Source organism: Ambystoma mexicanum, chromosome 8 (assembly GCF_040938575.1).
Source record: "Ambystoma mexicanum isolate Mex_15411 chromosome 8, UKY_AmexF1_1, whole genome shotgun sequence".
NCBI classification, from domain to species: domain Eukaryota; kingdom Metazoa; phylum Chordata; class Amphibia; order Caudata; family Ambystomatidae; genus Ambystoma; species Ambystoma mexicanum.
Genome location: NC_090929.1, coordinates 82,122,853 through 82,137,340, shown reverse-complemented (window position 1 = coordinate 82,137,340; position 14,488 = coordinate 82,122,853). Strand labels below are relative to the sequence as shown.

General features: G+C 45.1%; 1 protein-coding gene across 2 annotated transcripts in view; it reads left to right on the top strand.

Moving 5' to 3' along the window:
* SURF6 (surfeit 6) overlaps positions 1 to 14,488 on the top strand; it is a 101,165-nt gene that overhangs the window by 64,328 nt on the left and 22,349 nt on the right. For both annotated transcript variants that reach the window (XM_069609332.1, XM_069609333.1), the window contains exon 3: positions 9,516 to 9,622. In XM_069609332.1, coding sequence (XP_069465433.1) covers positions 9,529 to 9,622 — 94 coding nt within the window. In that variant the 5' untranslated portion in view covers positions 9,516 to 9,528. The remainder of the gene's footprint in view (positions 1 to 9,515; positions 9,623 to 14,488) is intronic.

Genomic DNA, 14,488 nt, shown 5'->3' with positions numbered 1-14,488 from the left:
TTTTATATGTAAGGTATTTAAGGCTTGACTTATACATAGGCTCAAATGGGGTGGGGGACCCCATGAGTTTTGCAAGTGCTACATTGAGGTCTCAGCCTGGCGGTGGGTTTGATATAGGAGGGTGGAGTCTCTTTACTCCCTACATGAATGCCTTAATGACGGGAACCTTCCACCATGATACCTTACTATGAGAGGTGGTGTATGCGGATAGAGATGCCAGGTGAACCTTTATAGAGTTAAAGACTAACCCAGAGTCTAATAAGTGGAGCATGTAAAGCAGAATGTGAGTTGGAGTACATTATATCGGGTTTATTTGTTTTGACTGGCACCAAATTACAAATCTTCTCCACTTGTCAAAAATAACAGTGTTTGGTTTACGTGCCTCCTTAAGGATGTCCATACACCTTTCGAGGTAAATTAAGATGTCCAAACTCTATGACCTCAGGAGCCATGCTGCCAAGTCCAGTGAGTGAGGTTGAGGGTGTAATGTTGTTTCCCCCCCCCCCCCCGGTGCTGGGAAAGCAAGTTGTATGGGCACGGAAGCTTGGTCGGATCGCACATCGCCAGTTTGTGTAGATGTGGATACCATGGTTGTCTCGCCCACATGGGAACAAATAGGATTAATGTCATCTGTTCCCTGTGAACTTTGTTCAACCATTTTGCTCATTCGTGGGGTTGGGGGGAGGGGGGGAGAGATGCGTAGGCAAATTTCCCTGACCAACTCATCCATGGGGCGTTCCCCATGGAGTCTGGTAGGGGAAACCTGGACGCAAAGTCTGGGCATTGCTTGTTTTCACTTGTATCGAATAAGTCTAGTGTGGGGTAGTCCCACTGTGTGAAGATGTGATCTACGACATTTCTTTCGAGTTGCCACTCGTGATCTAATGGCAGTGGATCTCTGCTTAGCGAGTCCGCTAAGGTGTTGAGTTCCCCTGGAACATGCTGGGATGTCGGGAAGATTCCACATTTTTGAGTGCCCATTTCCATATTTTCTGTGCTAGCCTGGACAAATTTGGAGGATGTGTGCCCACCTGCTTGTTGATATAGAACATTACAGTGGTGGTGTCTGTGAGAATCTGCACTGACTGATCTGTCGGGTGCGTTTCAAAAGCTTGGAGTGCTTTGAATATTGCTAGAAGGTCCAGCAAGTTGATGTGGTTCTGTGCTGGGATTTGAGTCACCAGACGATGAGCTGTGAGATGAAGGTGATGGGTCTCCCACCCGGAGAGTGATGCGTCTGTTGTAACTATCGCTTGCACCGCTGTGTTGTGGAAGGGTTGTACCTTGTCCATCAGCGTAAAGCTTGTACTAGGGTTGGTGAAACGACCACTAGATCGTCCCACTGACCGCTTGCCTGTGACCACTGTTTCACAACCACTCCTGCATCGGGCACATGAGCCATAAATGCAAGATGCCATCATACCGAGCAAACGCATAGCTTTGCGTACGGTTATCTGGCGACCGACTTGATACTGAGGTATTTGCAGCATTATGTTTTGTATTCTTTCCCCTGATGGAAAGACTAGACCTTCCTCTTTCTTTATGATGGCTTCTAAAAATTGTTTGGTACAAGGATTGACTTTTTCTCGTTGATCGAGAAACCCAATTGAAAAAGGTTGATCGTTCTTTGGGTATTTTGCTTGCAAATATGGGGTGTCTTCCCCATGATCAGCCAGTTGTCTAGGTAATGGTACACTGGGAATGCTTCCCTGCGCAGGTGCACTGCCACCTCCGCCAGTACCTTTGTGAATACCCTTAGAGCGGATGCTATGCCGAAGGGTAGCACCTTGAATTGGTAGTACTGGTTTGCTGTCTTGAAATGCACACATTTTCTGTGTGCTGGGAACATTGAAATATGAAAATGGGCATCTTTCATATCCAAGGTTGCCTTGTAGTCCCCTTGCTTTAGCAGTGGGATTACGCCTTGTAGCGTTGTCATGCAGAATATTTGTGGCTTGACGTAGGTGTTTGCGGGGCACAGATCTAATTCAGGACGCATTGTTGAATAGTTTTTGGGCACAAGGAAGTACGTTGAATAAATACCCTTGTATACCCGGTTCGCTGGGACGATTTCAACGGCGTCCTTTAATAGCAGCGCTTGCACCTCTTCCAGTATTATGTGCTGGTCCTCTTTTGTGGTAGTTCTCTGTCGTGGAGGATGGTTGGAGTGTCGTCGTAGCAGCTCTACACAATAACCGCCCACCACAGTTGAAAGCACCCACTTGTCTGTGGTGATTCCCTCCCATGCGTGGGCAAAGTGTGTTATGCATCATCCTACTGGAGTGACATGGGAGGGGACCTGAAGTGAGTGGTCATTGTTTTGGGTGTGTGGCTCCACCTCTGGAAGAGGATATGCCCCTGCCTCGATCTTCTTTGGCCTCTTTGAAAGCCTTGAGATGATTGGCCTTGTGTAGAACCCCAGGACGATCCCTGACCTTGGTTGTATCCAGACCCTCTTTGAGAATTCTGTCCCCTGAAACGACAGAAATTATAGCCTCTTCTTTAACCTGGGGGTTTGTTGGTAAGCTGGCCTAGGGATTTTAGAGTATCGTACTCTTTCGCAGTTTTGAGTGCATCCTCTACTGCCTTGCCGAACAGAACATTCAGCTCTATCGGCGTGTTTAGAAGAGTCGCTTGCGTTTCCAGCTTAAAGCCTGACTGGCGTGGCGCTTGATGTTGCCTCGGCAATGATTCTCCCCTCATTATCTGCTGCATCTAAATTGTTCTTCAGAATGCAGCTCGAAACAGCTTTCCCTTCTGCCACGGCGAAGGCGAGTTGGGATTTTATTGGTTCTGGGACTGAGGCCCTTATTGCGGCTATTTCGTCCCACTTGTGGCAGTTGTAGGTGGCCAGGAAAGTGCTGTTTTTGGCAATCCTTGCCTGATATGCTGTCGAGGTGACAACCTTCCTTCTGAAGGTGTATATATTTATTTTGCTTTCCTTATAGGGGGGTGCCTCTGATGATGCAAGAGGTGTTCTCACCCTTTTCCTCGTGGTAGTAACGACCAATGGGCCCGGCTTTATTTGACCCCTGATGTATAGGGTCTCTGATGGGTCTGGATGGAAAAAAATGTCAATGCAGGGGTTTACTGCCCGTGTTAGGTTGGGGGTTTCCAGAGAGGGTTGTATTCTCCTTTGCACAGATTGTAATAAGGGGATGAATTGTATTGCTGCTTCTTTGGCACCCAATATGTCTTTGACAAAATCTTTGTCTACATGTGATTCCGTTGTCTCTATTTGGAAATGCTCAGATGCTCTTAGGAGCATGTCATTAAACTGGATCTTTATCTACCAGTGAGTCTGCCACCGGGGGGTCTCCATGGTCTGGTGACGGTATGACGTAAACGTCGTCCTCGTCATCATAATAGTGATCCATCTCCCCTATGTCTCCCTCCTCTGAATCCGAATATGCTGCAGTCTCCTGGAAGCTCCCGCTGGGGTCATAGTGTTGAAGCTGCTCTGGGTCCTGCTGAGGGGTGATATGATATGATAGCTTATTCATATAGCGCCTATACACAATGTGTTTCAAAGCAAGGGAGGTCGAAGGAAAAGTCTGACTGGGCTCTGTTACGGGGATGACACCAGCACAAACAAGAGTTCCCATGCTAAGCACACAACCCAAGGCCACAAGTCAAAGTCAACACCAACTACAAGTCCACACAGCATCGAAGGGAAGGTCCATCAGTTCCCTGTCCTCTGGGCAATCGTGATCGCCTCACGAGAGGCTCCTGAAGTCCTAAGGAAAAATCTGACTGGGACGCTGTGTCCAAACCTACTGCCGAATGTCAAAAGGCACGGCGTCGGCCCATTCACTCGCCAAGAAGCAACAGTCATGTCGAAATCAGCAAGGTCCCCTCAAACCTCAAAATTGACTCACATCAACAAAAAAACAGTGTCCCTGCAACACTGGCCGGACATTGAAACACCACACATCTAAGACCCACAAATCCCATAGGGAGAAAGGAGACTGTTACCAAGGGGAGGGAACAATGTCAGGGGCTTGATGCACAAGAGGCAGCCTACACCTGAACTACCTGCCACACCTCCCACTATCCTAAGTTCATCGCAGTGGTCTGAACAAATAGACAAGGTGATGAGATGCGTGTCCTCTCTGGTCAACTTTTTCAACAGCCACCCTCAGGTTCTAGAAACCTCCAGAACATGCCACCAACTAGTGGCCCGACACTCACAACCACCCGCCAAAAGAACAGGGGCAGACACCCTACAAGCAGCCACCCCTCCAAAATCTATCTGAGGGACCTTGCCGCGTGAAGGACCAGTGGATGTAACACTAGGGATAGGTTTACTGGCACGCTCTGTCGATGTCCTTTTTAGAGTTTTGAAAATAACTGTAATGCTGTGCAGCTTCCAGTAGATGCCGGCCTATGCTAAGCAGATTCCACAAGCCTCAAAAAAAATATATATATCTCCAGAAATGGGCCAGATTTTAATCAAGATTGTAAGTAACATAATGTTGTAACATAGCGAAATGATGCCGCAATTGCCAACTATAAGGACTATGTATAAGAAATGGCATCTATCACATAAAATGCATGATAATCATAGCAGTATCAGAAGATGGATGTGCAGCCAGGCTTTATCCCATCCGTGTATGGTGCAATGTTGGATACTGTGTTGAGTTGGTGCAGTCTGTTGCTTCCTCAGCAGGAGAAACAGTATTTTTCTACCTCATTTCTTTGTTAAGGTGAAGAAGAAATAATCTTTTTGTCGCCTCTCCACAGAACTGCAGTATGAAGAGGAAGGGATGGTAATAATTAAAACAAAAAAAACAAAAAATTAAAAAAAAAAATGCTTTTCCTGCTTGTTCTTAGATTTTGAACTCTGCAGATTAGTCACCTGGCCAACCTATGAGAAAAATAACTTTTAAACATCCGTTTCTTTCTCGGTGTGGCTCAAACATCCCATACACTTGTTTTAAGCGAACAGGTGAATGATCAACTGGAACAAGTACCTTGCACAAGTTCACTTTTGTTCTGGGTTGTCTCAGCATTCGTTATTCCAAAAAAAACACATCCCTTGACAGAATTTTATTTCCAGTGTACATAAAGTGTAAACATGGCATACGTGCATCAGAGCATTTGGGCAGCAAACCCATACGCAGAGTGAAAAAAAAACAATTTCAAAAGCAGGTTTTGTATTCATTCACAAATCTTAAGAGCTCTGGAATTAAGAGAAGAGGAGCGTTGGAATCTAGGAACTTCAAGCCGAAGAAGATCTAGACTGTGAAGGCTATGCTGACTCCAACTACCAAATTCCCAGCCAGATCGATCGCGGTCTGTTTATGAACAACTGCATGTGTTAAGTTGGGGCAACTGAAGACAAAATCCTGCCCTCCAATGGGATCCAGAGGAGCTATGTCAGAACCCAGGAAATCCAAACTGCCTGGCTCCATGCACCAGACCTCCTATGGGAAATATTCAGGCCATTTATTAGAAGTCTCCTCGATACAACTGAAATCGCCTAAAAGCAATTTGTTTGTTGTGTAGGGCAATACACATTTTCTATGTTACCAATAGAGGAATGGGCAATCACTCTGAGCTCATGGTCGGGCATTTACGTGTGGCGAAAACCAAAAAATTGAGGGAACAGAATGTGATGATGGTTCGGCTGCATTAAGAAAGCCATGGTTGTAAATGACTTTGCAGAGTCAAAGGAGAATGTACAATATTCCATGCAGGATCTTATGATGACAGTTCATATAAATTGAGGCCTTGAAAATGAGAGGGGGAGGTTGAGATGCCTAAGAAAATAAACTTGGATACATCAGCAAAAGACACATGGTCCTGGTTGCCAGGGGTTTTGATGAGACCAAAACTGCAGTAGCTGATTGACGAGAGAGGCTCCAAACTTCTATAAATGGCCTCATGGAATATCAGGGGCTTTTCACATTTGTTTGAAAAGGGAGTAGTTCAACTGGGGAATTTTGACACCCCCCCCTCCATATGCTTGGATGAAACTTGGCTGCTCAAGCCAAACCTGGATGGTTTCACAGTCTCTCTGAACTCTGCAAATAGTGCCTTGAAGGGAGGACCAATTTCTGAATTATGGCGGTCTGAAACGGAATGGGCCTGGAAGTGGGGAAGACAGACAATCCAAAACCCTTTATTCAAAAAAGTGGTGATGCATTGGCAACCAACAGTTCTTGTTCTTTGAATAGTGGAAGAAAACGCGACTGTCATACCTTTGGTATGGGTGATGATGAGTTTTGAGAGTCTCTGAACTCATTGACATTGTATATATTTCAGATGAGAAGGGTTCAGTGATATAAACATTGCTTGTCTTAGTAACAGTGGTTTCATATGTCGTGCTGAAAGGGTTAGTTTATATGGACTCAAGGGATTTACATATTCTGAATGACTACATACAAGGAGATCTACTGTGTAAACCAACATGGTCCTGTGGCAATAGTTGACTATATTTCTTTCTCATGTGACATGCTACAAGAAGTAAAATCTTTTGAGGTGGTAAACACCTCAGTTAGGGACCATAACTTGCTGAAATTGTCGTGCTGTAGTGGGTGCAGAGAGGGGGGGTGGAGTTGGGATGAATGTGCGTGTTTAGGTGGTGAATGGGGGTAGTAGGCTCAATATTTCCTGAAAAGAACATGAAGAGCCTGGCATATCAATATTCATCAAGGGTGAATGTATGGAAGGGCAAGGATGTCTGGAGCTTTTTAGGCTACACCCTTATTTTGCAATGTTTTTTGGTCAAAAGACTGGGTCAATTGAGCAGTTCATTTAAACATCACCGTCTGTATGACAATATCCTTGAAGGGAACTAAGGAAAGCCATGAGAAGGTCAACATTTTAAATCCTGTGGCCTTAACCCTTGCTGTCAATAAACTGAAAAATACTTATAAATATTGGCTTTGTGGGCACAAAGCTGATATGTTTCAACAAAAACGCGGAAGACATGCTGAGGGCTAACCGCAAAAAACCCAAACAGGTAAAGTTTGGGGCTTTAATTAAGAGCAAAGATACCCCTCAGGATGCCCTTCAAGTAGATGGGGTCTCAGAGTACACTTAGATGGATCATTTTAAAGCCCCGTACTTGGTAGAAATGGTAGGTCACAGAGGAAACTGGGCTTTGGGTAAATGGTATGTCCCGAATAACGTAGAAAATATATTGACACTATCTAGGAAAGCAAGCGACTCGCGTGCACCTGGACCTGACACTTAACAAATGCCCTGCTAAAGCAGGAACCAAAGGCATGGGCTCCACTTTTTACACATCCTCTTTGAGCAAATAGAAGCTTTGTGTAATATACCGATTTCTTGAGACCAGCAATTGTCATTCCGATCTACAAGAGGGGCAGTAGGGACGATCCTAAAAAAGATTGCCCTATTTCCCTTTTGGATGTTATTGGAAAGACTTTTGGGTAATGTCTGCCAACAGGGGACCACTTCGGTGGTGATCGTGCACAGTACAAATATCCTTTAACATTAACAAGACTGAATGAGTGGTCTGCAAGGGTCACCATATTGACATATCCAAAACAGTATTTGTCGGAGGTTTGGAAACTAGTCCAAACATTGCTTTGATGACCCTATCATTGGAAGGGAGACCAAGGACTTATGTTGCCTTTGTTGACTTGGTACAGGCGTAGCGTAAGCAGGCCCAGGTTGTGGGACAAACTGGTAAAGTGGAATTGCCAGGATGATCTCCTGGAGCAACTGAAGGCTCTACATACAGGACACATCTGAGGGTATGGCTGTACAGAGCTGGTTTGCTATTGGATGAAATAAATGCATTCAGGGGGCTTGTCGTACATCTGGACATAGGTGAGAAATTAACCCAGGCAACATTTTTTCTAACAATGTTTAGCGGTAGTCCAATTGGTTGGCTGCTATATGCAGTGGACATTGTTTTGATGGGCCAAACTACATTTGGTCTTCAGCGACCACTAACGAAATTAGTAGTATGTTGAAGAAAATGAGCTAGCAGGAAATGCAGCCAAAACAAAGATAATGATCTTGGAAAAACCGCAAAAAAGGGCTAGACTGTAGTTCCATTGGCGTTTGGGCTCATCGTGGATTGAACCGGTTGAGTCATTTAAATACCTGGGAGTCTTTATTAATAGGAGCAAGATTCAGTCCAAAACAGAAAAGGCAAGGCTGCTTACAAACTTATTTAGTAGATTTTCGAATTTACCGCTGTTGGACTTCTATAAATTTATAACCACTGCTGTATTGACAGATGGCTCTGAATCATTGTTCTTCATTCCTCACTCTATATGTTCAGTAGCTGAAGGAATATTTTGGAAGAGGGTATGGGGATTGCCAAGATAACCCCAATTCAGGTTATTAGACGTGAGCTGGAGCCGATTTCTTTAAAAGCAATGGTTGAATGTAATTCGTTGGCCTTGTACAGAAAATGTATTCTGGCAACACCATTGCATCTTTTTTTTATATTAAACAAAAAAAAATGGGAATGGGTTGTCATGGAACACTACGAAAATACGAACTATATTGTAAAGTTATACCGCTGAACCATAGAGCAGAAGCCTCCTTTTGGACCTTCAGAGCAAAAACAAAGTGCTGGCTCGCCAACAAGAATTCCACCGCTATCCGACACTCTACTTAATGAACTAGCATTCTCTCCCAACCACCATGTAACCCGGTCAACTGTACTTACTGTTCTCATCTTGTATGTAAATACTCTGCTGACCAGACCAAATTTCCTAATAGCTTTTACTGGTCTCAATTTATGAGGATCCGTCTGAACATATTCCCAACTGAAGAGGTGTTGTCTGTAAGAACTCGTACAGTACCTAGAGACGTAGATGTAGCTTCTCTAAACTAGTGGGAACAGTTTGAAAACTATCATCTATTGCTATTTTGTATGTCGTTAATGACTTTGTGAACTAAGCACTTTAAGTCCTTCTTTTTAAGTCCGGCTTAAGCACTTTAACGCCTGCTGATTGGTGGAGTATTTTATTGGGAGGAGAAAATACATCATTGGTTTTAGCTGCAGTATCATTTTTAGAAATTGTATTTGATTGGAAATCAGAAATCATTTCTGTTTTGTTATCTGGACGCTAAGTGTATTTGGAAATTGTTACATGTTTCAACAAAAGAAATCTTAACTAGAATTACAAGTTATTTGCTAAAAGACAATGGAGTTTTTTTTTTTTTTTTTTTGGTACATTTATTTTTTGTAAAAATGTTTTCCCTTTCTTTCCACTTGTTACAGTAATAGCCAGTTGTAAGCATGTTCTTATAACATAGTTGATGTTGCATGGTTGCGTAAGCATTAACCTCTTAAACGTCCTTTTTCATGCTTTGAAAGCTGGGGTCTGCAACCTTTAGCTTTCCAGATGTTTTGGACTACAAATCCCATTAGCCCTAACCGGCATAGTCAACGGGGAGGTATCATGGGACGCCTAGTCCAAGGAATCTGCAGAGCTGCAGATTATATACATCTGCAATAAGCTGTATGGTAATCCTACTTTGTGTAAAACATTGAGATTGGTTTCTATTTGTTTTATTTGCAGACCTAAAGGAGCGATGGCCGCTCTGGCAGCCAAAGACTCTTACATCCAGAACCTGGTCAAGAGAGTTTGTGCCCCGAACACCCAGGAACCAAGGAAAAAAACATCAGGTACTCCTGAATACCCCATTTCAGTGTTAGTTTAAATCCATCTAAATGCTGTTCGAAACGTGTTTAAGCAATCTCTATAAATGGGAAAGACTTGGAATAAATGAGGATTAGCTTTTTTGGAGATCCATTTGTGTGTTGCGAGCTTGATTTCACTTCTTGATTTCAAGTGGAAGTGTTCGTCTATCAGCCCATGCTGGGTACTGTTTGTAGGCCTCTGGGGGTTCTTTGCTTCTGTCCAAGTCTTATCAATCTATGCTGTGGATTGGGGCTCAGCAGTCTAAGGCATCCATTTTCCTGGTCCATGTGCTCATAGAAGCTGGTACGTTCTGCATGCTTTCTGGCAGCAACCACACACTTGACAGGCTGTATACAGGGCTACTTCTATTTAAATGTACTAGCCCTCTACGCTGCGGCATTCGGCTCCCTGGGTTTCAGAATTGCTGTTGTAAAAAATAGCTTTGCCAGATTTACCAAACTACTGAGTGTTTATACACATTATTTTTAGCAGTTTCAATAACCAACTATTGCTTCAGGAAGAGTGTTTAAAAGAGAGACCTTTCAATAAACGGTAGGCCGCCTGTCCCCTAGATTAGTGTTCTTGAAGGACCGCTGCAAAGTACAAAGATTCCAGAGTGTTTGGTTGTGGTGGTCCGCCATTGCACACGGTTTTTGTTCAGTAGGGCTCTGTTTGCACAGGTTTTCTAGAGTGTTCTGTAAGCAGCTCCTTGTCTTTGCCAGGAATGTAGTTCAAGTTGGGACCCTTAAAATATGCGGGATGGTCGCTCCACCTTCTTTAGTTTCTATTGGTTAGAGAGGAGCCTGCAACCTTTGCTTCGGTCCGCCCTTTAGAGGGTTACAGCCAGGCTGTTTTCTACATAGGATGAGTGAACAGAGATTGCTAAGCAGTACACTCCAAAATGTTTCTCGAAGCCTGGTCACCTTCCTGATCTTTTTCCTTTTGTTTACAGCAATTTAGTCTCCCGTTATTTTTACCCCTTCCTCTTTGATGGCATTTGTGATATTTACCTGTTTCTTTCTCCCTGCCATATCAGAGTTGTGGCCCGCCTCGCACTAGCCCCGTTTACTCTGTAAGGCAGTGGTCTTCAAACTTGTTTGGCCAGTGCCCCACTGGGCAAAATGTATGTAGGCAGCCCCCCCTTCAAATGCCACATGAACAGGAAGTTCAAATGACTACGAACTATTGCGTACCATCGCTGCACCCTACTCCCTACCCTCCCTGGGCTCCCCACCTGCTTCCATCAGTCTTTGGACTCTCTCGTCCCACTCCTAGCCCTGTCCCTGGAATCTCCCCAGCCACCTCAGACCCTGGACTCTCCCCACCCTGCTGCTCCCACCACTATTCCATGCCCCCACCTCCCCACCCTTACTCCCCGTCCCCCTAGACATCCTGCTCCCACCAGTCTGTGGGCTCCCCTCACCCTGCTCCTAGCACAGTCCCAGGGGTGGCTGATGCATTTTAGTGGAGGGGCATACATATTTCTCCCAGATATGCCATAGCGACCGAGAATGTAAATGAGCCCACACCATACAAGGGGGGATTCGCGGGGGTGGGGTTACCCCCTGCTGGACGTTTTCTAAAATGTGTTAAAATGCTGCATTTTAGAGCGCAAGTTTTAAAAAAATGGTGTTTAAAAAAACAGTTTGCAATTGGCACTGGCGGGCCCAGGGGGGGAGAGGCATGGTATTTTATACTGGACATCAGTGACAGCTGCTGTATTTCACTAGGATCCATTTATGTTCTAAAAACTGCAAATGCCACTAAAACGCATTATGCTAAAAAGCAATTCCTATGATTACTAGCATTTAAGAGGCTGAATGGAATGTTGCAGTATGTCACAAGTGTGCAGGGTATGAATGACCCTTTTACCCAAAAAGAACAGTATTAAATAACAGCCACAGCTATTTAGTAGGGTTTGGAATAGCAGGAATCAGATAAAAACAGAGTATTTGTTTAGCTATGTAAATTCAAATATTAACACGTAGTTGTATTGTTAGAGCAGATGAGCATGTTTTTCAAGTTTCGAAACATGGGTTCATTTCCAGGCGTCACTGTTTTTCTATAATATGTGATCCTTGGTAGATGATTTTACTTCAATGGGCAGTATCTGCCAAACTTGGGATTAAAGATATACGTTTTGCGTTGAGCGTCTGGAGTTGTGTTGGTGGTGGTAAGGAAGGATGCCAATAATGAGTTTTTTGTTTTCGAGGGTGGGCAGGCAGGCAGGATGCAATATATGGGACTTGTGTTGTGGGGTTGAAAAAGCAGGATGCAAGGCAAGGTTTTTATTGAGGAGGTGGGGGAGGCATAACGGCAGGTACAGGTTTGTGTTTTGGCAAATGGTTTATCGTGGTACTTTTGCCATCTTGGGATCAGTTTGGAAAATGTCCACTGAGAAACACACATTTAGCTTCTCTGATACCAGGTAAATCCAAAAGCCTGACAGTAATGTTGACACAGTCTACATGCCCCATAACATTCTTTTCCATTTTACACCCCTGATGCCAGGATTTTGTCTGGAGTCTAGACTCTAGATAAGACAAAACAAAATTACAAATGGATCCCTTTCAGATTGGGTGTGAGACCATGAGGCTGCTGCCCTCTAAGGGTCCCGCCTCACAGTTTGAATACCGCTGCTCTAAGGTGTTGGCTCCCCCTTTTGTACTCCTGCTACTGAATATCTCTTCCAAAGCACCTCGGTCGAGATTGTTTTTAGGTTGCCATTGCCTTGCTGGTGAACCAGGTCAGAAAGCGAGAAGTCGGAACGTGCCGATGCCCAGAGTGTGGGCTGTGTTGGATTCCTTGTTGGCCCGGCTTCTTCTGTCACTGTGCTCTTTACTGTGGTGGGGTGCATATTCAAGTCCCCTGCCCCGCCAAGACGGCTCAGACTGAGGAAAATATATTAGGGATATAGTGTAACGTTGAAGGTTGACTGTAGGGGGGTGCCTTGTAGGGGTAAAGTTGCAGTACAGCTCATAGTAAACAAAGGGAAGAGGAGCCATTTTTAGCTCAGCGAACATGCACACAGAGACTAAGGCCTAGAAAGTCCAGGCCCCAGCATTTGCAATAGCAAGCCCTTGCATTTTATTGCCAAAACACCTCCCCTCCCATCCCCACTCAGGCAGCCGATAAGAGAGGCCTTACCAAATCGATACTATTATCCGATTGTCCCAGCCAGCAGGCCTATGCAATGCGCCTGCCTTTTGAAGGACTATCTCCTGGGAGCCAGGGCAGAGATCCAGGGCAGAGATCCTGAGCTGCCAAAACACACCCCCGACTACCAGATGCCAACCATTAGAACTCTTAAATCCCTCAGGAGGTGACTGATTAGCATAGTCCCAGCCAAGCCCAGGTGAAGGCCCAGGGAGGGGGCTGCTGCTGCCAAGGGTGGGCGCTCTGGGCAGGATGTGTTGCGATTTGTACTGCAAGGTGCACCGGGTGAGGATAGCCAATCTAGATTACTTATGGGGAGGCATGGTGAGGGTACCTGCGTGTCTGGGATTCAAAGAAGCGCCTCACGTTTCAGAGGGCTCATTTTACCTCAAGAGTATCCACTGAGCTCATGTCCAATTATCATGTGCACAACACGTGAGGTGTTAGTGGGGAGAGAAGTGCTGATAATTGGGGAGCCAATCATATCGCAGGAACCTAGAGTGGCAAGGCCAAAGACCATGTGTAAGGGGTTTGACACAATCGCTACAGTCCCATTCCTCCTAAACATTCTAGATTGAGGGGCCTATCTACAAATTCAGAAACACTCGGAGGACAATAACCTCTTGGGCCTGCGCCAGTCCGGTTTCAGACCGAGGCACGGCACTGAAACCGCCCTCCTCAATCTAAAAATCCAAATGGACGAGGCCAAAGACAAAGGAAACCTGTCCCTCCTCCTACTGTTGGACCTTTCAGCAACTTTTGATCTTGTAGATCACCAAATCCTAACTAAACATCTGACCTCTACTGCCTTTCAATCCTTCATCTGAACGCCGTTCAATCCTTCCTTTCAAACAGAACAACCCGGGTCTTTGCACCCACAGCATCTGCCGACCCAGTACCCATCACATGTGGAGTCGCCATGGGCTTGTGCGTGTCGCACACTCTACAATATATTTACGAAGCTCCTCTTCGACCACTTTGACAGCGTGGGTGTCACCTACACTAATTATGCAGATGACACCCAAGTCCTCATTACTCTCACAGGTTCCTATGACCAAGATTCCAAAATGCTAAACATAATATACCATCACATTCAAGCTTCCCACAATCTTTGTCCGAACAACGATGAGACGGAGCTTCTCATCGTAGGCTCACAAGTGCACCTAAAGAAACTAGACACTCAGTACAAAGCCTTCAGCATTGATGAGAACATGATCAAAGTCACCAGGGAGGTCAAAACACTTTGGCGTTTATCTGGATTCCACTCTTTCACTCAAAAGACAAGTCAATGTGACGGCCTCATTTAAACCTTTCCTATCCACCAATAGTGGTCTCGCGCTTGCCAGAGAACTTATCCTATCACAGTTGGACTATTGCAACACCCTGTTCAGGTTTTCTTTGCAGGAGCCTATGAGCAAACTACGAATCCTACAGAATAACACTCTCGGGTCTGCCTTAAACATCCCTCGGTCCAACCACATCTCTGCCATAAGACTGGATACACTCTGGCTCTCAGTGCATGATAGAATCTCCATACACACGCTAGCAATCGCACACAAATGCCTTTCTAAGTCAGTGCTGGACTATCTGGCTGACAAAGTTCTCCAGGAACCAATCTTCGAGACCCACCAGATCCCTTTACTCACACAGGCTATGGAACTCCCACCCACTGCCATCAGAGTCGAACCCTCCTT